General features: G+C 38.8%; 1 protein-coding gene and 3 pseudogenes across 1 annotated transcript; all 4 read left to right on the top strand.

Annotated features, from left to right (window-relative positions):
• The first annotated feature begins 2,034 nt into the window (after positions 1-2,034).
• On the top strand, positions 2,035-2,864 carry LOC124102103 (olfactory receptor 7E178-like; annotated as a pseudogene).
• Positions 2,865-5,236: 2,372 nt separating this feature from the next.
• On the top strand, positions 5,237-7,586 carry LOC124102102 (olfactory receptor 7E24-like; annotated as a pseudogene).
• A 7,115-nt stretch (positions 7,587-14,701) lies between these two features.
• LOC124102109 (olfactory receptor 7E24-like) lies at positions 14,702-15,648 on the top strand (annotated as a pseudogene).
• Positions 15,649-21,882: 6,234 nt separating this feature from the next.
• LOC124102101 (olfactory receptor 7E24-like) lies at positions 21,883-22,833 on the top strand. Its single transcript, XM_046458342.1, has one exon. It carries the CDS (start codon positions 21,937-21,939, stop codon positions 22,831-22,833), a length of 897 nt encoding a protein of 298 aa, XP_046314298.1. The 5' UTR covers positions 21,883-21,936.
• The last annotated feature ends 1,671 nt before the right edge of the window (positions 22,834-24,504 follow it).

Below are 24,504 nucleotides of genomic sequence, written 5' to 3'. Positions count from 1 at the left end.
GATACACAAAATTGAAAGCCACTAGTTAAGCAATATATTTTATTTAAAATTTTCTTACAACAATGATGCAAATTAGGTCTTTTTTATTGCTTTGTCCGTATGAAGAATCTGTTCCTGTGTGTTCACAATGGTCCATGTGCTTTTCTCTTTTGCCTCTTATCTCAATTAAATCATAGTGAGACCTGACAAAAATCATAATCCTGAGTTTTCTTCACAGAGCAGAACTAATTATAATTCATATACCATAGAGATTGATGTGAAAGTTTTAAAAGTTTTTTTTTTTAGATTTTTTAGTTGTCAATGGACTTTATTTATTTACTTATATGTGGTGCTGAGGATCTAACTCAGTAGCTCACACATGCTAGGCAAGCACTCTACCACGGAGCCACAACCCCAGCCCCTGATGTTAATACTTATATGATAATCAAAAAAGGTTGGAACTGAAACTGGATTTGGGGGGCATATAACTGGTGTAATGAGAGTGATTATGATCAGAAAAATAGTGCTGGATGGGAGCATGTTATCGTAGATTATTCTATGAAAAACCCAAGAGCAAATTAAATTCTGTGCATGCATGATGATGTCATAGTCAACTTAATTGCCAGGCATGGTGGAACATGCCTGTAATCCAGAGGCTTGGGAGGCCAAGGCAGGAGTATTGTGAGTTCAAAGTCAGTCTCAGCAAGGGCTAGGTGCTAGGCAACTCAGTGAGACCCTGTCTCTAAATTAAATACAAAACAGGGCTGGGGGTATGGCTCAGTGGTTGAGTGCCCCTGAGTTCAATCCCCAGTTTAAAAAAAATAAAACAAACTCAGCTGTTATGTATAAATATTAGACACTAATAAAATCATTTAAAAAATCCTGCAAGGGATGGTTTTTCCTCACCAGACAGGTATGGGGCTAATATAAATAAACTTGTATAAAATTTAAAAAATTCCAAATTGTTTTCTAATATTTCATTATTTTTAAATCACTGACAGGCACCATGTTCACTAATGCTATGATTTTGGTCTATGACATCAATGATTATGTACAGATATCAAACCATATTTCTTAATATTTGAGTCTATCTAGAGCAAGGATAAGAGAAACATATTGATTGCTTTTCAAAAGATAAACAGTGTATGACCAAGGTCATAAATCCATGGAGGCAAATAAGAAAACCTAGAAGTGATAAAATCCCAGAAGAAAACTGGTCCCTAGGAATGTGTTCTGATTATGAATTTTCATCTTTAATTTAATATTCAGATCATGCAGTTCTAGCTCTTATGGGGTGTTTATAAATATTCTTCATAAAAGGGATTTGTACAATTGTCTTAGTATATGGTAACGTATAATAGACTGCCTCTTAATTGCCTTTAATAAAGTGTGTTTTTTTTCTCAAAGAGGAAGCAATGTTTCTTATACTATTTTTGTTTTCTGGAGAGTACACTGCATTTTACTGTGGTCATTATCTTGCTATGTGGAGTGTTCTTGGTTTTCTAACATTGTTCATTTGATTGACTCTAAATCAGGTATGTAGTTTGGGTGCAGAGATTCATGACTGTAATACCCACTACTAGGCTTGCTGAGGAAAGAGATCTATTTCAAGGCCAGTCTAGGCAACTTTAGGGAGACCCTGTCTGTCTCAAAGTGAAATAAAAGTGGATGGATATACAGTTTAGTAGAGTGTTTACCTAGTGTGAGACCCTGGGTTTGCTTTCTAGTATGGCAAAAAAATGTGTATGCACAGAAGGGATAAATGATACATAGAACAGTACTGAGAAAGTTCCAAGAGGATTTGGTCAGATTGTGAAAGGCTGGTGAAGGTGTACAGATCTCAGTCTGAATGCTCTAATGATAAGGGATTCAGTTAAATGTACCTATGTAGTGATGAATGCTGCTCATGTGTTTCCTTTTTCCCACCCTGTTTTCTGTCAAAGGTGTCCCAGCATTATAGATGCACTAAATGTAACAGCCATCTTAGAATTCCAACTCTTGAGATTCTCAGAGGATCCAGACCAGCAACCAATCCTCTTTGGCCTGTTCCTGTTCATGTACCTGGTTACTATTCTTGGGAATCTGCTCATCATCCTGGCAGTCAGCTCTGAGTCCCACCTCCACACCCCCATGTACTTCTTCCTCTCCAACCTGTCCTTGATTGACATATTTTTCATTTCCACCACAGTCCCAAGAATGATTGTGAACATTATAACTCACAGTAGAGCCATCTCCTATGTGGGTGGCCTGTCACAGATGTCCTTTTTTATCATTTATGGATGTATGGATGGTATGCTTCTGACTGTGATGGCCTATGACCGTTTTGTGGCCATCTGTCACCCCATGCACTACTTAGTCATCATGAATCCATGCCTCTGTGGCTTCTTAGTTTTTATGTCTTTGTTGTTTAGCTATTTTGTATCCCAGATTCACATTCTGATTGCATTAGATTTTACCAGCTTCACAGAGGTGGAGATTTCTAATTTCTTCTGTGACCCTGCTCAAGTTCTGAGTCTTTCCTGTTCTGACAGTTTCTTTGGTCTAATCAAGTATTTTATTGGTGCCATCTATGGTTTTTTTTCCCAGTCTCAGGAATCCTTTTATCTTACTATAAAATAGCTTCCTCCATTCTGAGGATCCCATCCTTGGGTGGGAAGTACAAGGCCTTCTCCATTTGTGGGTCTCACCTGTCAGTTGTTTGCTTATTTTATGGAACAGGAATTGGAGTGTACCTTGGTTCAGCTGAATCATCCTCCCCCAAGAAAGATGTGATGTCTTCAGTGATGTACAGTGTGGTCACCCCCATGCTGAACCCCTTCACCTACAGCCTGAGGAATGAGGACATTAAAAGTACCCTAAGGCAGCTCCACAGTAGAACAGTATAATATCAAGGCTTTTGGCTTCCATTTGATAAGTAATTAGGAGAATGCAATAAGATGAAGCAAATAAATATGTAAATACTGCATTATTAGTAACACTATTTTTGTATCTTATTGTATTTTATATATCAAGATGTTTAACAGCAGATTGATGGTTCATTATTTGTGGGAGGGATAAATGGGGAATTTCAAGTGAGATTTTGAAAACTGAGAAACAGTGTGTAGTTGTGTGGACCTTAGATGTGAACGCATGTGGGTTGACCTTGCATGTGAACGTCTGCTGGTGAACCTTGGGTGTGAACACATGCTGGGAGTTTGTGTAGTTTGGACCTGGAATGTCCCCCAAAGACTCAAGCATTGAGGGCTTGGTGCCAGCACAGGAGTGCTCAGATGCTGGGTGAGAAATGCTGGGTGGGAAATGGTTGGTCCCTGAGAGCTCTAACCTCCTCTGTGGAGTGATTCATGGATGGATACATAGGTGAGAGGGCTTCAGGGAGGTGGTGGAAACTGTAAGAGGGGAAACATAACAACTAAAATATCCTCTGACCCAAAGTCAGCATTTTTTTTATAATGGGCCCTTTTATTTCTATCCTTCTGCAAGTAAATGCTGTGTATTTGAAGAGGAATGATTAATCCTCTTTCATTTTTGATTCCACAAAACCTACACAAAGGCACAGAGGCATAAAAAGTAAAAATCTGTTTTAAACATTGAAGAGATCATTCCCTGGGTCATAAAAATGTCCATAATCACTGTGTCTTCAACACACTCTGCTTTTTTCTGCCTGCCATTTCATACCTTTTAGGAATGTCTTGTAGAACCAGAGGCAAGTTATGTTGGCACATTTTTGTCTATGTCATGGAAATACTGGCCTGTATTCCACTGGACAACACCTGCAGCATTTTTTTTTACATTCCAAGATCATGTCTGAGATTATCATGATTGACAAAGAAAAAAACAAATAGAGGGGCATAAGCAAACACTGTGAGGAGGGCTAAAGCACATTTAAGATTCACAGCACTCCAGAGTGCAATGCCATTTGAAATTTTATTATCCATTAGACTAACTTTTTCCATAGTGATAGGATTCTTATTTTGAAAATGCCAGGGAAACCCAACATTTACTAAGTTTCAATGTTCCTTTAGGTATCACACCTGGAATGGAGATGGGTGTTGTCTCCATTTCTATTAAGCAGTATGAGCATAGAGAGGTGAAGAATTTTCCACATATTATGCACATGGTTAAATAAATGATATGGGAATAAAATGTTATTTTCCTCACCCCATTTCAGGCCATTCTCCCTCCAATTGGATCTGAGTAGAAATATTATTCATAATACTGGATGAAATGTCTTGGTGATTTATCATGGGAGCATTATTTCTAAACAGATTGATGAGATATTTCAATAATAGAACTTCAGAATAAGAGGATGTAGTTGATAATGACCCATATTTTTGTTTGGACAACAGACATAGGTTTTTAATAATAAAATGAATATACATCAATTGTTTAAAATCAAACAACTGTCTTCCATCTGCATATTATATGGAAATTACATGGAGAGAGGAGCAAGAATTTTTAAAGGCTTGTTGTGATAATAAACTAACATATCAAATGATGTCCCTCCCTTACAATAAATACTGTGCATCAGTTAAGGCATTTCAAGTAGCCTTATGTCTTAAGCCAGTCCTTCAGCTTAACCACGTCTGTTCTGTGAGCTGCACTGATGGGCCTCCTCCTATGGTCATCTGCTTCAGGAAGCTTCTATCTGACATGATATTCATATGAATCCTGCAGATGGGGTCTGGGCCTTTATTGGGCATCTGGTATGGTTGAATCTTGGGATCTGAAATTCTTTGTTATGACCCAGCAGAGAAATAATGTAATCTAGTAGTGCAGAGGAAACCTTGGGATCTTGGAAGGACTGTTGGAAGTATTATTTTCTTATCACGAATGCAAACATCACAGTTTAGTAGCCAGCTGGAAGGACACAAATATGTAAAGTTTCAATGATGTGGATTGTGAAGTTTACATGACAGTGAATCTCACCATTGTGTACATCCACAAGAAATTAATTAAAATAGTAATAACTATGGGTAAATGGCAGAAAGATCAATAGAGGGAAGGGAACATGAGGTGGGAAAAATGTAGGGGAAGAATAGGTCCTATGGTCTGAATATGAAGAAGATATATTCCATGCTTGTATAATTATGCCAAGATAGATTCTATTGGCATGTGTAACTACAAAGAACCAATAAAAAGGTGGAGTGTCAGAAATCTTATTCAAATCTTGTTCACTCTACCCATTGAGTTCTTCTTCCCATTGAAATCATGCACATAACAGCACAAATGGGTGCTTCTAAAGTGTGTCCTAAGTACTATGAAGATCCATGATGGTGATGATCAGGGTGAGGAGAATGACAGTAGCCTTAGTATCATGAACCCATAAAGAAGGCTTCCACGTTGCAGGTGCTGAGTGACACTTCTATGTGATATGTTTAATTTCTTGTGCATCACCTAATTTTAGTTATGTATGCCCATTTTCACAGAAAATGAAAAAGTGCATTATCCTTATATAACTTGTACTCATTTGTTAGGTAGCAAAGAGTGAAGCCTTGTTTACATTGGGCTGTGCGAGTATGGACACAGGGCATCATGGAGGAGAATCCTGGCTTGGCTGTACCATCAACAAGCCAATCAAACATTTCACTTCTCAATTACTCCACTAGGGAAACCTTTTTCCCTGCGCTCTTCCTTGTGGGATTCCTGGTGATCACTGGGCAGAATACTGGGTGATATCTGCTGCATCCACTATGGAAGAACAACCACAGGTCACAGGAGAGATCATATTCAGTATAGGTCATGCTCTTACACCCAGTCAGGAGTATTAATGCCCCTGATCACATGGTCCTCCATGCTTGTAAATCTCTCAATCTCAAAAGGAAACCTAAGGTCAGCTCTTGATCTCATTCTTACTCATGGAACTGAAAAGAGTTTAAAGGACCTCTGCTGAAAACTTTGTCATCTGTGAAACACTATAAATGTTGAATGGGCCAGACTTCAGTTATCCTTACTGTGACATGGGCAGGCTGTTTATGTCTGAGATTCAACATTGTGATCTAAGTTGATTTCTAGCTGAGACAACTGCAGTGAGTCAGGATGAAACAGAAAATAGGTGCTCTGTGTATGACTAATATGTGATGCATGTTCAAAATTAGGGCAAAATATAATTTAGATGTTATTATTATTATTACTGATGATAAGAGGTATTCTTTATGCCCCTCAACTAAAACATCAATTGACCTGAAGGTACCGTTTTCCTGTTTCTGGATTGGCCATTTTATTTTTGACTTTACAGATTATATGCTGTGTATTTGGGAAAAATATCTCTTTCATTTCTGATTTGTCACAGCTGGTGTTTTCTTGATATAGGAGGTACAGTTTCTTAAGTTTTATAATTCTAAGGGATTTGTCCCAAGTTCTTAGTACAAATCAAGGTATAGTGGACTGCTTCTAATTTCCTTTTATTAAAATTACTTTTCTTTATAAGGAAGGCTGTTTTTCCCCTTTTTTTCCTTAAAGCATAGGCTGCATTGTACAGTGATCATTAATGTATTCTCTCCATGGTCCTGGACTTCAACATTGTTCAGTTCAATCTCTCTAAAGTGAGTGTAAAGTGAGTGTAGAAAAGAGTGAATAACACAGAGAACAATAATGAAAGAATGTATGAAGATTGGGCTTTGGCTACTGAGAAATGTTGTTGAAAATGTCTGGGAATACTTGAATTCAAATGTGGACAGAGTGCTTGGGGCCTTCATGTATTTCTTTCTCTCATCCTATTTTTTTTTTTTTTGCAAAAGCTGTCCAATCAATTCAGAACCACAGATCTCACAAGTGTCTCCAAATTCCATCTCTTAGGACTCTCAGAGGACCCAGACTGGCAGCCCTTTCTCTTTGGACTGTTCCTGTCCAGGTACCTGGTCACAGTGCTTGGGAACCCTTTCATCATCCTGGCCGTCAGCTCTGACTCCCACCTCCACACCCCCATGTACTTCTTCCTCTCCAACCTGTCCTTGGCTGACATTGGTTTCATCTCCACCATGGTCACAAAGATGCTCAAGAATATTCAAACTCACAGCAGAGCCATCTCCTATGTGGGCTGCCTGACTCAGATATCTCTTTTTATCATATTTGTATGTATGGATGATCTGCTTCTGACCATGATGGCCATCTGTTACCCCCTGCATTATCCAGTCATTATGAACACTTGCCTCTGTGACTTATTAGTTTCGGTGACTTTTTTTTGTTGGATTTTTGGAATCCCAGCTGCACAATTTGATTGCATTACAGGTTACCACCTTCAAGGATGTGGAAATTTACAATTTCTTTTGTGTTCCTTCTGAAGTACTCAGACTTTCCTGTTCTGACCCCTTCATAAATAACATAGTTGTGTACTTTGGCAGTGCCATCTTTGGCCTTTTCCCATCTTAGGGATCTTTTACTCTTACTATAAAATAATTTCCTCCATTCTGATAATACCATCCTCAGGTGGGACGTACAAAGCCTTCTCCACCTGTGGGTCTCACCTGTCAGTTGTTTGCTTATTTTATGGAACAAGCATTGGAGTGTACCTTGGTTCAGCTGTGTCACATTCATCTAGAAAGGTTTCAGAGGCCTCAGTGTTGTACACAGTTGTCACCCCCATGCTGAACCCCTTCACTACAGCCTGAGGAACAGAGACATTTGAAACACTGTGAGGAGGCTTCTTTGTAGAATTGTCTGTTCTTATTATCTGGGACATCAACTTAATGTTTAGTTTGGAATAACAATAAAATTTAACATCAATACCTATAAATCTTGCCTCTTTGGTCACCTTATTTTTGTAGTTTATTAACTTTAATTTCTAACATTCATGGTGAGATTGCTGTTGTCACCACTGGAGAAAGGCAGTAATAGGGTATGAAGGTTCAATTAGGAAAGATCAAAATTTGTTAGAAATGTGTGTTTGTGATAGTTTTCTAACAACATGAATATAATTAATGCCAATGAACTGTGAAGTTAACAAGGCTTAAAATGGTACATTTAAATTGCACATGATAGAAAATATAAATAAATATGTGGTTCTAAAATGTACAAAAAGGTGATTTCTAGAAAATAAAACTAGAAAATGTAGCACAAATAGATGGGGCTAGGCAAAACTTGTGATTTTATTTGAGGTACATGTTAGAAATCACATCACTCCAGGATGAAGTGTCATTTAAAAACTGTTCATCATTAAACTCACATTTTACATAGTGATGGGATTCTTTATTTGAATAATTCACTGGAGAACAAAATTATGTGATTTCTATGTATGAGTATACTCCAATGAAACCCATTTTTATGTGTTTATAATTTGGTAATTAGAAAAAATAGAAAGGAGACCAGTACAATAGAGGAAGGGGATAAGGTGGAAGAGAAGGGAAAGGAAAGAGAGAGAAGGTACTGAGGAATGAGGTTGAGCAAGTTATACTCTGTGGTGATAGTTTTCTAACAGTCATGTCACAATAAATCTGATTATTATGTACAATTATAATGCACCATTAAGACCATAAAATTAACAAAATTTCTTCTTTTTCTTTTTGGCACCAGGGATTGAACTAAGGGGATTGAACTCAGGGATTGAACACTGAGCAACACCCCCAGGCCTATTTTGTATTTCATTTAGAGACAGGGTCTCACTGAGTTGCTTAGGGCCTTGCTTTTGTTGAGGCTGGCTTTGAATTTGTGATCCTTTTGCCTCAGTCCCCTGAGCCTCTGGGATTACAGGCATATGCCACTGTGCCCCGAAATAAAATTTCTTAAAACAATCATAATGTAAATAATTGTTATACCCATTTTACACATGAGGAAATTGCCCAGGTGTGTTCATAATATTTCCTGTAATTTTCTCTTTTTTATCTGTTTTCTATCAAATCAGAGTGGCCTGACAAAATAATAAACTGGGTTTGTCTTCAGGGAGCTGAGGCAAGAGAGTTCTAGTCCATGTATCAGGAAAAATTGACAAAAAAATCTATTAAGTAGGTATACAGTTGGCACCAAAACTTGGGGTTTGGCATGTTCCCTGTTGCCAAAATCTTCAACCATAAAAAAAGGCTTTATGACCAGAAAAAAATAAAAGTATTGCCAGGCTACAGCAAAAGGGAGGACCAAAATGGAGAAAAATGCAGAAGATATCTTATAAACAAATATTTTACTGATATTTAATGGGTTGATCAAAAGGAAGGCTGTGTTAAATAAAAATTTTCAAAAATATTCTTCAAATTTCATGATGACTTAATTATTGACAGGCAAAGTGTACAATAATTCCACATTTATGGTCAGTGATGTCTGATTATGTGGGTTGACCAAATTATATTATCAAAATTTTACATCTACTGTGACCAAGAATTCTAATCATATATTAAGTGATTTTTAAGATAAATCTTATTTGTCTGAGCACTTGCATCCAGAAAGGAGGGAAATTAGAAAACCCGAGATTAATAAAAATATCTCTTGGTTTAACACAATGCTTTCCAGTCATAACTATGAGTCTTAACTTAAAATTTAGATAAGGCAGTCCTAAATAAAGAGGGTTTGTATCACTAGCACAGAATGAAATGAATTATATTGGGCAGCTTCTTAATTTCCCTTTATAAAAGTGATTTTTCTTGAAAGGGAAAGCATATTTATTATTTTCTATGTTTTTCTTCAAAGAGAACATGACCATTATCTCTAATGCTCTTGGCCTTCTATGCATGCTCAGCTGAGTGTCTCTAAAGTAGGAGTTTATGTAATATAACACAGATTATAATAATGCAAGGGTTTTAAAAAGATTTTTTTAGTCACAACTGAGAAGTATTGTGAGGTGTATGTACCATGGTATGTGAATACCTTCCTTTGAATACCTGAATTCAAAATGTATACTGAGTGGTGGGTGTTTTTTTTATTTGTTCTTTTATCCAACACTCTCTATTTTCCCAGAATATGGTCAAACAATGCATTAACAGAGAATCTTACACATGTCACAAAATTCTTACTCCTGGGCACCTGTGGTGGTTCTGATGTTTAGTCATCCCTCCTTGGATTGTCCATGTTCCTGCTCCTTATCCTGCCAACACATCTGCAACCTGTCCTGGGTCTGCCAAGGTCTTAAAGATGACAGTGAACATCCAAATCCACAATAGAATAATCTCTTTTGTGGGTTGTATTATACAGATGGCTTTTTTCTTGTTTTTGAAAGCATATGCGATATGCTTCTGAGTAACATGGCCTATGAACTGTAGCCATCTGTCTCCCCTGCATTTCCCAGTCATCAGGATCCCTCACTTCTGTGATTTCTTAGTTTGGTGTCTTACATGGTTAACCTTTTGGTTTCCCAGATGCACAGTTTGATTATAATTTCCCTACTTTATGGATGTGGAAATTTCCAGGTTTTTTAGTGATCCTTCTCAACTCCTTAATCACACCTGACCTGATACCTTCTCTAATAACATTGTCAGGTATTTTTTGCACATGTTTTTTTTTTTGCATCTTAGGAAGTCTTTTATCTTTCTAAAAAAATTGTTTTCCTTGGTTCTGAGACTCTCATATCAGCTGCTAAATATAAATGCTTCTGTCCTGTAAGACTCTTCAATCAGTTTTTGGCTTATAATGTGGAACCATCATTGGAGTGTTCCTTGGTTCAGTTTGTCAAAATCTCTGAGATATTGCCTTAGTCATTTACATTTTGCTCATCCATGTCCTGAATCCCTTCATCTTCAGCCTGAGGAGCAAGTACATAAAAAATGTCTCAAGGAGGCTCCACAGCAGAACTGTCTGGACCTAAGCAATCAGTTTAAATGTAGGGTGGAAAAAGCAACAAACCTACAAAAATAAACCTGGAAATCTAGCCTGCCTTTCTGTCACATTATGCATAATGACTTCAATTTGTCATCCTTTTTGATGGGAGAATATTGGGAGCCAATTTTGTGGCTGGGAGGAATAGCAAGATTTTTATGTTGTGTAGAAATTTTCAGTTTAGCTATGGATGCTGGTGATGGATGCACCACAGTGTGAGTGTGATTAATGCTGCTGATCTGTGCCCTTGGCAATGGGGAAAATTGCCATTTTTAGAGGGAGTGAAATTTCACCATCATAAAAATGGAACAAGGCAAAGGAAAAAATTAATGAAAGAAATGATAAACCCAGGAGGTTTCTCTGGTGTAGAGGAAGAGTCCAAGAACTTTTGTGGACACTGATTTTTCTCTTCCTCAGCTGGCATTGATATGAGGAGACTTTTAGAGTTTTTAATAACCTGGACCAATTTGGCTAATTAGGAGCTCTGTGCATTGGGCTTCCAAGGTCATATAACAGTCAACAATCAGTCTGTGCCTGTAGCCCTTCAGTTTGATGGCTCCAAGTCCAGTGGGCTCCATCCCTGTGCCTCCTCCTTCCATGGTTGGTCTGCTTCAGGAAGCTCCTATCTGAGACTGCATGGATAGAAATCCTGGGGACAGAGCCTGAGGCTTCATTGAGTACCAGGCATCAGATGGGCTCTGGATCTTCACTCCTTGGCCATGACCCACCAGAGTCCCAGTGCAAATCAGTAAGTGCTGAGGGAGGCTAATGATGGAGTATGAACTGTATGAAGCATTGTTTCCTCATCACCAGGACAGACATGCATTTTGGGAGAGCAGATGGGAGAAAAAGAATGGGTCAAATTTCAGTTACCAGGATTGTGAAGTTTATGATCTTGGTTGTTGTGGGGTCCTAGAAATCTCATTCAGAGTCTTGCTTTCCTCCATCCTGGTTCTACTTCCCATGGATAGCTCTCAGACCATAACTGAAAGTGGGTCCCACGGAACTCTTTCTCAAGCTCTCCAAGACATTTATGAAGGTGATGATGAGGATGAGGATAGTGTCCATCACATCATGAGCCAATATTAATTGACCTTTACAGATTTTTAGCTTTATTAAATTTACTACTGAAATTCACCTTTTTGTTTAATAATAATTAAGCACACTGTTGTGTGCCAGTCATGGGTGTGGGCATTTTATACATGCTGAGTCTTTTTAAATGATAAAATCTTCTTAACTAATTAACCCCTGTGGCAGAATTGGAAAAAATTAATATCCAGGATTCAAATACATGTCTATCTGATCAAAATTTATTCTTTTAAATATTTTTATTGGCATATATTAATGACACAGAGTAGTGGGTTTCATTGTGGCATATTCATATATGCATATAGCATAATTTGATCAATGTCAATCTTCCCTTCCTCCATTCAGTCCTCCCTCTTCCCTTCTCCTGACTTCTGCCTCTACTCTGTCTCTCTTATTATTGGTATATTTCTGAGCTCCAAACTCTGACTTTGCATTCTATATAGATTGTATCAATTTATGATGGAGTATGAACTGTATAAAGCATTTTTCCCATCATTTACCCAATGTCAAAAGTGCCACATTACTTTTATTTTTCAGGAAAGAAAGAAGCACAATATTTTTATGTAATTTGTGGTAGGATTTTAGGTTGAAAATCTGAAGTCCTGTTTGAATTGAGGTTTGATTAGAGACAGAACATTTGAGCAGGTTGGGCAGAATGGCCTGTCAGGCCTTGTCCTGCCAGGTGACCTGTCCCGGTGATCATTCCCCTTCCCTGTCACTCCAGGATGAGACCCTCCTTCCCTGTGCACTTCAGTTTGGAATTTTTTTGTGGATCACAGGACAGATCAGTGGGTGGCATCTGGTGCTACAATTATAGAAAGAATGTCTGAAATCACAGGGTGAATTCAGAGAAAAAGAAGACAGACACTCATTCAGTATAGATCCTCTCTCGCCACCCCAGGATATCCCTGCAGCTGTACACACGTTCCTCATTCTTGACATCAACCTGATCTCAAAAGCAGTCTGAAGTTCAGGTCTTGATTTCATTACTACTCAGTAGTCTAGAAAGAATTTTAAAGTGCACCTGGGGTGAACCTATAGCTAAGACCTCTGTACCTCTGCTCTCTTTTGGATTGTTGGGAACAATGAGCAGAAGGGGTGCATGTCACCCAGAGGTGGAGAATTCAGTTTTGAGCCCTGAGGGCTGTTTCCATTGCTGTGATAAAGAACAGGGTATGGATTCTCTTAGCTTAGGGCTTGTCTTCTGAGTTGAGTTGTAATTGAGGCAACTGCATCAAGAAAGGATTAAACAGATAAAGGATGCCCTGTATGTTGTTAATATTTGGTGAATATAATAAACAATTCAGAGATTAAAAGCCACGGCTTACATGGCAGGCAAGTTATCTACAATTGAGTGATATTCCTAGACCCAGGGATTTAAAAAGGTTTGTTAAAAAGATTATAAAGTATATAAAATGGGAAAATATTGTCACCATGTTATAAATGAGAAAATTGTCAGATGTGCTTACATTATTTTGGGCATTTTTCTCCTTTGCTTTGTTTCCAAACTATATCATAGTGAAAGGTGATGAAATAATGAACCTGAGTTTCCTTCAGGTTGTTGAAGTAAATGATCTGCAATCCATGTTTCAGGAAGAATTGTCATGAATATGTCTATCTGATCAAAACCCAGGGAATTAAGTTTGATAATGAAATCTAGAGTTTGGAGCTTTGCCTGGGGTCAAAGTCCTCCCTGAAAAGGATTCACTTTGTGATCAGAGAAACAGTGAAAGAGCATTGCCAGCTCACTAAAGAACAGAGAATCTAGAAAGAAAAGTCCCACATATCTGTCCTTACCACAGATGAGGTCTTACATTGATAAAGGTGTGCAGGTGAATCGGTGTTGATGAAAATGTTCAAAAAGATTCTCAACATTTCATTATGCTTTGACCAGTGACCAGTGCAGTGTGCACTAATTCTGTATTTGCTGTCAGGGATGTTATACATTTGTGTATTTTCTAAAAATGTTTATAAAAATTTGAAGTTCATCAAATCCAAGAATAGGAATTACAAATAAGTATTCATAAAATGCAAACTACATTTGAGTGGATATTTACTTGCAAAAAGGAGGGAAATCAGAAATCCAAGATTACTGAGAAGTCGCTGGGAGGAAATTGGCCCATAACACAGTTTTGATTATGAGCTATCAACTTTGATTTAGTATCAGTATCTACAGTCTTAAGTCTTGTAAATGTTTTCTAAATATTCTATGTATAGTTGTATCATGCCATGGTTTTAGATAAAAATAGATACATTTGAGTGCTTCTTAAATTACTTTTTAATGATTATTTCTTCTGAAAGTGGAAAGGCTATTGCTTATTGTTTATTTCTTTCTTAAAAGAAGCAGAGAATAAATGATATTATTCTTTATCCAGGCTGTCTTTTACTGTGATTGGGAGCTTGTGTTTAATGTTATGGGTCTTTGTGTGTGTGTGTGTGTGTGTGTGTGTGTGTGGTCCTGAGAATGAAACCAGGGTGCCTACCCACCGTGTCACATCAATAGTCATTTTTATTTATTTATTTTTTTTTAATTTTAAGACAAGGTCTCACAAAGTTGCTTAAAGCCTTGCTAAATTGCTGAGGCTGCCCTTGAATTTATCTCAGCCTCCCAAGACACTGGAATTACAGGTCTGCACCACCACATCTGGCTTATGTTAGTGGTCTTATAACATTGTTGAGTGTCTGTAAAGCAGGTTTATGTAGAAGGAGCAGGAAAACAGAGAAACCAATAGTATGAGAGTTCCAAGATAGTTGGGTTTATCAATGAGAAATACTGCTGAAGGGTATAATCCACAAGTGTGAATACTTAATATGTGAATATATGAGTTCAAAATACATACAGAACTATGGGTGCCTGTTTATATGTTTCTTTTTTCCCATTTATTTTAAAAGGTGTGCAAGTAATATAGAAGGAAAAATTCTAACAATCATATCAGAATTTCATCTTCGTGGTTTCTCAGAAGATCCAGACCTGCAGCCCCTCCTCTTTGGACTGTTCCTGTCCATGTACCTTGTCACAGTGCTTGGGAACCTGCTTGTCATCCTGGCTGTCATCTCTGACCCCCACCTCCACACCCCCATGTGCTTCTTCCTCTCCAACCTGTCCCTGGCTGACATTGGTGTCATGTCCACCACAGTCCCAAAGATGCTCACGAACATTCAGACTCACAGCAGAGTCATCTCCTATGTGGGCTGCCTGACACAGATGTCTCTTTTTATCATATTTGCATGTATGGATGATCTGCTTCTGACTGTAATGGCCTATGACCGCTTCATGGCCATCTGTCATCCCCTGCATTATCCAGTCATTATGAACCTTCATCTGTGTGGATTCTTAGTTTTGGTGTCTTTGTTGTTTGCTCTTTTTGAATCCCAGCTTTGTATTCTGATTGCATTAGGGTTTACCAACTTCACAGAGGTGAAAATTTCTAATTTCTTCTGTGACCCTACTCAAGTCCTTAGTCTTTCCTGTTATGACAACTTCTCTGGTAACATGATCAAGTATTTTATTGGTGCCATCTATGGTTTTCTACCAGTCTTAGGGATCCTTTTATCTTACTATGAAATTGTTTCTTCCATTTTGACGATCCCATCTTTGAGTGGGAAGTACAAAACCTTCTCTGCCTGTGCATCTCACCTGTCAGTTGTTTGCTTATTTTATGTTTTAGATTTATAACAGGCATTGGAGCATACCTTGGTTCAGCTGTGTTATCCTCACCCAAGAAAGATGTGGTGTCTTCAGTGATATACAGTATGGTCACCCCCATGCTGAACCCCTTTATCTAAACCCTGAGGAACAAGGACATTAAAAATGCCCTGAGGAGGCTCCTCTGTAGAATAGTCTAATCTCAGGAATTTTGACCTCCACTTGATAAGTAGTTAGGAAAATCCAATAAAATGAAGCAAATAAATCTTTAAATACTGCATTATTAGTAATATTTTTGTAATTTATTGGATTTCATATATCAAGATATTTAATAGCAAATTGATGGCTGTCATTTTTTGGGAGGGATAAATGGGAACTTTTAATTGGAATTTTCAAAATTGTAGTTGTGTGAACATTGAATATGAATATCTGTTTGGAAACTGGTACAGTTTGAATCTGTTCTGTCTCTCAAAGACTTGTGTGTTGAAGGCTTGGTCCAAAGCATGGCTGTGTTCAGATGCTGGGTGAGAAATGGTTGGTCCATGAGAGCTCTGACCTCATCTGTGGATTAGTCCACAGATGAATTCAGAGCTCAGTGGATTTCAGAGAGATGTGAGAAACTGTAGGAGGGGCCACATATCTGGAGGGAGGGGGTTCTTGTGGGATTGCCTTTGGGGCATGCAACTTTTTCTTAGCCAATTTCTTTTCCTTCCTTCCTCCCTCCCTCCCTCCCTCCCTCCCTCCCCCCTTCCTTCCTTCCTTCCCTCTGTTCCTCCTTTCCTTTCTTCTCTCTCTCTGTCTCTCTCTCTCTCTCTCTCTCTCTCCCTCCCTCCCTCCCTCCCTTCCTCTGTCTCTTCTTCTGGGCTGATATGAGGTGAGCAGCTTTCCCCTGCCATTCCCTTCTTCTATGATGCTCTGCCTCACCTCCGGCTCCAAGCAATGGAGCCAGCTGACAATGGACTGAAATCTCTGAAGGTATGAGACAAAATAAGCTTTTCCTCCTTTATGTGATTTTTCTTTGGCATTTTGTCACAGTAACAGAAAGGTGATTAACACAGAGGTCATACAATTCTTGTGTATCCACATATTATATGAAATCTCACTTGTATGCTATGAATCAGTGCACAAGGATTTTGCAATGTATATTGTAATAATGAACTAAAAAAAACTAGTAATGTTTGTCTCTCAGGTAATGTTGCATAGCAGTTTAAAGCCTTCAAAGTAGATGTATGTACTTTTTAGGGAAACTTTAAACTACATGTTGAAACAAATCAGCACATTGCAGGGCAATACATATTTTGTTGTATATTCCCTAGGTGAAATTTAGGTACTGTTTATGCATGTGCTTAAGAAAACTATTTATGTATACATAAATAAATGCAGACATGGAAACAACAACAGGAAAATCCACCCTTAAAATTTCTGAGAGTAGTTGCTTTTAGGACAGAGATGTGCAGGAGAATAGTGTCAGGCAGAGATGCCGAGAACTGAAATTTTATATGAAGTCATTAAAATTCCTACAAGATTTAGTTGTCAAGAACAGTGATCATAATTTTTTGATGATGAAGTGGATTTCTGTAGTTTTTTCTTTTACATTTTTATTGGTGCATTTTAATTGTATGCAGTGTTTGCATCTATTGTTACATTTTTGTACATGCACACAATATAAAAACAGAATTTGGTGATGTCACTCCCCAGCACTCCCCCAATCTTCTCCCCTCTTCCACCCCTTGGTTCATTTCCTCTGCTCTTCTGACATCCCTTTGCTTTTCATGCAATAATGCCCCACTTTTCTTTTCTTTTTCCTCTCTATCTTCCACAAATGAAAGAAAGTATATGACCCTTGACATTCTGAATTTGACTTACTTTGCTTAACATAATATTCTCATATTCCATCTATTTTCTGCAAATGATTATTTGCATCAAGAACCTGCTATCCAAAACTGCATCGATGTTCATCCTGAATGGGGCCATGGTACTCCTGCTACGGAGATGTGTTGGGGCTGCTCTCCTGGGTAATGACCTACCAGATACACAGGGCAAACCAGTAAGTTCTGTGGGAGATGAAGATTGTAAGAGGGAATGTCCTAAGCATTACCTCCTCCTCATGGTGATGAACATGATGTTTGAGTAGCCACACGGGAGACTGGTTGTGGTGATGGTAACCAAAATCTCATGCAAAGCGTTTCTTTTCCTGCCTTGATGATTCTATTTCCCATAGAGTTTCCTCCACAAAGCGAGTAAATACACTCCATTTATACTTCTCCTAAGCATTATATGGGTGTATGAAGGTGATGAGGATGAGGAGATCAACCATAAATAACATCATGAATTTCTAGTAAGAGATTCCTAAGTGCCAGTGTTGAACAGTGTTCCATGCAGTTTATCTGAATTCATCTGCAAGGTTTTCCCTAATGTCTACATGGCACTTTATTTTACTTTACAAAAATGGGGCACAGTTTTTTTGTGTAACTCATGCTAGGTTTTTAGGTTGAATTACTGCAGCCACATTTGAATTGCACTGTGGAGTTGAGACACAGGGCACATGGGTGAATGGCTCAAAGAGGAAAAAATCAGTAAAAAAGTAGGTAAGAATAGCTGGGCACAGACCTCCTCCACAGGGTATCCCTGGAACTGCCCACATCCTCTGCATTCTTACAATGAGCCCACTCAACATGAAAAGAAGACCCAGAGTCATGCTTGGATTTTATTATGATTCAGGAAACTGACGAGTGTTCAGAGTGTACCTGAGATGTGTCTGCAGTTGAGGCCTCTGGAGCTCTGCTTAGAATGTTCCTAATATTAGGAAACCATTAAAAAGATTCATTCATGAAGCCAGAGATTCACAATTTACCATCAGTGCTGCTAGATCTGCCTATCATTTCTTGAACACAGGGCAGGTTGTTAGTGTCACTGAGAACCAGCAACTGAGGTGGATTCTACTCATACAGTTGCATTGAATACAAATTAAACAGAAAATGTTTGTTCCCCATTACCATGACTTGGAAGTATAAAATAGGGCAAATTCAAGCACCTTTGGAGTGTAGAAAATGTGTTCTGGTCTCCATGGTTGTACAGTAGGCACCTGTATTCAGAATACTTCAGTTAAGCCAGAGGAACAGAGTCATTACTCCACCATTGAGGAGGCTGCTAGCATTCTCAGGATCTGAGTCACCCGATGGTAATGCAGGATGGAAAATACAACATAATTAAATCCAGTCATGGAAATGCCCCTTCCCTGAGCATTTGCTTTTTGTTTGAATGACTCTCTTCTCATCATGCTTCACAGAAGAATGGTGGTCAATGGCTTGGGGTGGGAGGAATGGTGAGTTTTTTCACCTGGGTACACAGCTAAATTCTAGAAAATGGAAAATTTCTGGATTTGAATGCTAATGATCATGGCACAGCAGTGTGAATGAAATTAATGTCACCAAAATATGTACTTAATGTGGTGCAAATGGTAATTTTTTTGTATTTATATCATACCCCAATAAAATGGACATTAATCACAGATATATCTTAAAAAGCAAAGAAATAAAAGAAAATAGAATATATAAACGTCTTCCTAATTAGAGTTAGGGCCAGAAACTTATGTGAGCATTCATTTTCCTTTGTCTTCCTCATTAATGATCAGAAATCCCTGGAGATGGGGATTTCATAGACTAATTAATCTAATTATAATTTCTGAGTATTGATCTTCCAAGGTCATATAATAGTCCTCACTCAGCTAGTGCTTATAGTCCTTCAGTTGATGGCATCATCCAGTGACCTGTGTAGCCGTCTCTCCTCCTGGGGTGTCTGCATCAGGAAGCTCCTGAACACACCATCTGTTCTGTGGACACAGTTGAGCCTTCCCTGGGCTCCACACTTGGTAGGGTCTCAGGATCAGCACTTCTTGGTCATGACCCTGCAGGGAAGCAGCATGACCCAGTAAGTGCAGAGGGGGTCTTGGATGTGGGAAGGAATGGGGAAGTAGTGTTACCTCAGCATGAGGACACTCACCACAGAGTAGCCAGATAGGAGGACACCAGCATGCAGCTTCAACCTTGGACACTGTGGGGTTCAAGCTTTTGTTTCAGGTGGGGAGATCAGAAATTCAAAATGTGCTCTCCACCCACACTGGTTCTAATTCACACAGAAATCTCACCCACAACAGTACAAAATGGGTCCTTCAAGAGTGTTTTCTGAGGTTTAGAAAAGGACTAAAGTTGGTGATGTAAGGATGATGATGAGGATGACAGAAGCCAGAGCACCAATAACTGAGGTGCAGGGCATCCCAGGCTCAGGAGCTGAGCAAGGTGCTCTGTGTCATTTCATGTGCACCTTCTCACCTTTGTTATATATGTCCACATTATTACTATATTATATAAAATGAAAAAGTGCATTACAATTATGTAACTTGTACTCATTTGTTAGATAGGAGTGAAGCCTTGTTTGCACTGGGCTGTCTGACCATGGACACAGGGTATCACAGAATACTGGCAGGCTGTCCCATCAGCAAGCCACCCAGCCATTCCTCTTCCCTGTCACTGCAGAAAGAGCCATTCCCACTGTGCTCTTTCTCGTGGGATTCTGGTGATCACAGGGCAGATCAGTGGTGGCACCTGTTGCATGCACTATGGAGGAACAGCCACAGGTCACAAGAGAGGTCACAGTAGAGGAGGCTGATGATCATTCAGCACAGATCATGCTCTTGGGCCCCCTCCAGAACCTCCATGAGCTCACCATATGGTCCCCCATGCTTGAAAACAGCCTTCTCAATCTCAAAGCAGTCATAAGGCAGTTTTGTAAAGGAAAACTGTATGGTAGATGATTATGACATGAAAACACCAACAGAAAATTATAGCTCACCACTTCAAGATAGTAGGTGTGTCTGGGAGACAGGTATGCAAGATAATGGAAAAAGGCAGAGATTCTAAGACTCAAATTTCTAAGGTAATTATTCAGACGTCTCTCCAATGTTAGTTCTCCCACAAGTATTATCAGATTCAAGTTTCAATACAGGTAATGGGTATTATGGACAATAAGAGTAGGTAATATTCATGGAGCATGTCCACATGCCAGGATATTGTTAGACATTGGATTTCAGGTGTGGTATAAGAAAAGAACTTTACGTGTGGATATGCTGATAAAATTGGTGTTGGTCTGACATCACCGAGTATGGATATTCTAAAATATGCACAAGTAGATTAAATAATGGGAGAGAAGTACAAGTTATGCAATGCGAAAGATTTGTTAAAAAAATCCTGATGATAACCATACAAGGTAGGTAATTATTACCTCATTTTACAAATGATAAAATTTCCAAGAAGTTGTTACATTATTTCTTGTTATGCTGTACTTTGTACTATATGCAGTTCAATCACAAAGAGTAATGATAAATAATGAACACAAGTGTTATTTTATTATAATATAGATAATATAATTGAAATGAATGTGTTACCAATGACTGACCAGAAAACCCATGAAGAAGAAAAAGTATGGAAATTAAACCAAAGCTTCAGGACTTTCCTTGGTGCTTAGATCATAAAATATGAACTTTATGGGTTGAGATCACAAAACCATGAAGCAGTTTTATCAGGCCAGATGGCATTCAGAATCAAGAAAAAGAAAGAATTAAGGGCTATTTCCTATAACAGACATTTAGCTTTTTTTATATGTGTTGATTCAATAAACCTGCACATAATAAAGTGATTCAAAGGAGATTTTTAAAGTCTATGATTTAAAAATCATTGACAGGTACAGTACACACTAATGCCACATTTATGGTCAATGCTATGATTGATTATGTGCACTAACTCAATCATACTTATCAAAATTTTAAGTTTACCAAAACAAGGATTTTTATTTTATGTTACATAATTTTTAAAGAGAAAACTTAAATCCATACAAGTGGCAAATGAAAAGATCAAAGAATGATGAGAACCCTTACAGAAAATGGGCACATACAGCTTTCTGGTTTTGATCCATCATCATTGATCTAGTTGTCTGGACATGCTGTTCTTACACAGTCTTAAATATCTTGTCAACAGACTTTGACTAAAGTCCTGAGAGAAAAATGAGGTGTATCAAATTGCCTCTTAATTTCCTTTATAGGAAGGTCATTATTTATTCCCTAATTTTTCTTTAAAGAGTAAGCTGAATTTTATTGTGATCATGAACTCCTTCTCTCCTATTCTCCTGGACTTCTAACATTGTTCAGTTTAATGTCTCAAAAGTGTGTATGGAAAGATGGGTGAATGATGGAGAAAGTAATAATGAAAGTGTATGTAGAGATCAGGCGATTCACTATTGAGAATTATTGTTGAAGGTATGTGGACCTCATGTGTGAGCATCTTCCTTGTGCATAGTTGGATTCAAATGTTTCCAGATGAGGGTGCCTGTTTAATGTATTTCTTTTTCTTTTTTTAACACCCTCTTTGCTTTCCAAAAGATGTCCAAGCAACATACAAGCACAAAATTTAACCCGTGTCTCTGCATTCCTACTCATGAGCTTCTCAAAGGATGCAGACCTGCAACCCATCCTCTTTGGACTATTCCTGTCCATGTACCTGGTCACAGTGCTTGGGAACCTGCTCATCATTCTGGTTGTCAGCTCTGACTCCCACCTCCACACCCCCATGTACTTCTTCCTCTCCAACCTGTCCTTGGCTGACATTGGTTTCATCTCCACCACAGTCCCTAACATGATTGTAAATATTCAGACTCACAATGATGTCATCTCCTATGCAGGCTGTCTGACACAGATGTCCTTTTTTGCCATTTTTGTCTGTATGGATTATATGCTTCTAACTGTGATGGCCTATGACCGGTTTGTGGCCATCTGTCACCCCCTACATTATCCAGTCATTATGAATCCTCGCCTCTGTGGCTTCTTAGTTTTGGTGTCATTTTTGCTGAGTCTTTTGGACTTCCAGTTGCACAATTTGATGATCTTAAAAATTACCAGCTTCAAGAATGTGGAAATTTCTAGTTTCTTTTGTGATCCTTCTCAACTTCTGAATCTTTCCTGTTCGGACGTCTACCCTAATATCATTGTCAAATACATTCTTATTGTCATCTATGGCCTTTTCCCCATTGCAGGGATCTTTTTCTCTTACTACAAAATTATTTCCTCCATTCTGAGGATCCCTTACTCAGGTGGGAAGTACAAAGCCTTCTCCACCTGTGGGTCTCACCTGGCAGTTGTTTGCTTATTTTTAGGAACAGCCTTTGGAGTGTACTTTGGATCATCTGTATCACATTCTCCTAGAAAGGGTGCAGTGGCCTCTCTGATGTACACTGTGGTCACTCCCATGCTGAATCCCTTCATCTACAGCCTGAGGAACAGGGATATTAAGAGTGCCCTGAGGAGACTGCACAGCAAATCTCAGCACTCATGGTGACTGGTTGCAATGCATGTTTGAAAATGCAGCAAAGCTAAATACCTGGTCCTGTCAATATGCCCCTTATGCTAATTTCTCACCAAGTTTTATAGTAAAGTGGTTGGAACTCATGTTGAGAAGGGATGTTTGGTTCTTTTCACATTGGGGACATGGTTTCACTTTGGTTAGATAAAGAATGTTGGAGTACATGATAGTGATTGTTGAACAACTATGTCTATATTTGATGCCACTAAGATATGCAATTGACAATGGTAATAATGCCAATTTTTTTGTAATTTAAATTTACTATAATGAAAGTGGACTTAAGAAACTATTATTTAAAAAACCAATTAAAAATCAGTAGTATAGATAAACTTCCTTTTTGCTAAAAGTTGGTGCAAAACCTTAATTAATGTTAATTTTCTAACATTTTTCTTCCACCATTAATATTAGCAAGTTCGTAGAGTCTGTAATATGCTCACCTATTGGCCAGTCAGGACTTCTATGCATTGAGCCTCCAAGGTCACATCATAGTCAATGTGCAGCCTGTGCCTCCAGCCTTTCAGCTTGATGGCTCCAGTCAGGTGGGCCCCATCCTGTGTTTCTTCTCACCCTGGTTGTGTCTTAGGAAGCCCCTACCTGAGCATGCACAGATGTCAGCCCTAAAGATGAGGTGGGAGGTCCCTGGGTACCAGCCATGTGGAATCCACTCTCCTTAGTCACGACCACCTGAGCCAGGGTAAATAGGTAACTGCTGAGGGAGGTGAGGATGGAGGAAGGACCAACATGCAGTGTGGCTGCCCAGAGGGGAGAGCACTGCACCGTGTCAGTCATGGGGACTGAGAGTCGAGGCATGTGTGTGACATCCACAATGGTGGTGAGCATGGCGGCAATGTCACTACAGTTTTCCTTTCCTCCCACACTGGTCCTTCTTACCACACACTGTCATCCACATGGAGGAATGTGCTCTTCACACTGTCCTCAGCACTGAGAGATGTCTAGGAGGGTGAGGAGGAGGAGGTGGACCTGGATGAGGACAGCACACAAACATATGATCCTTTATTGAGAGGGTGCTGGGTGGCAGGTGCTGAAGTGTGTGGTATGTGTAGGGTGTTTACATTTGTCTGCCTAATTTTTATCAAGGTATAATTGCCACATTATTATATTTGACATATTGGAAAAGATCAGAGATTTTAGTAACTTGTTCTGGGTGTTCATGTCAAATAGCTGAAGCCATGTTTGAAGTGCACTGTGGCTTTGAGGCATATGGCATCTTGGCAGGACAGTGCTGACAGGTTGTTCCCTCCACAAGCAACCCTGTGTTTCACCTTGCTGTCTGTATAGGATGCAATCCCTTTCCTGTGCACTTCCCTTTGGGATTTCTGGTAGATCCCAGGACAGAACAGTCTGTGGCATCAGTTGCACTGATGTAGGACAGATCAGGCTGGACACCCAAGGTATTTTTAGGAAGCAGGTTTATTTAAGTTGCAGTGGTCCCAAGAGTCTAATGACTAAAATCTCTGGACTCTGGATCTGAAGATTATTTGAGATTTATACACAGTTGGGGGCAGAGATTCATAATAGTGGTTGGTTACATGGCAGGTACTCTTTGTCCCATAGTCTTAGTCTTGACAGAGGTTTCACAAGTTTTACCAAAGAAAACAAAATATTAACTTTTATACAAATGTCTGT

Source organism: Marmota monax, unplaced genomic scaffold, assembly GCF_021218885.2.
Source record: "Marmota monax isolate L192 unplaced genomic scaffold, Marmota_monax_Labrador192_F-V1.1 WCK01_AAM20220418_F8-fsc00730, whole genome shotgun sequence".
Taxonomy (NCBI): domain Eukaryota; kingdom Metazoa; phylum Chordata; class Mammalia; order Rodentia; family Sciuridae; genus Marmota; species Marmota monax.
The sequence above is the reverse complement of the archived record's forward strand: the minus strand, read 5'-3'. Positions and strand labels throughout refer to the sequence as shown.

Coding starts and splice junctions, on each gene's coding strand:
- LOC124102101 (XM_046458342.1), top strand. CDS start 21,937: ATGAGCTTCTCAAAGGATGCAGACCTGCAACCCATCCTCTTTGGACTA.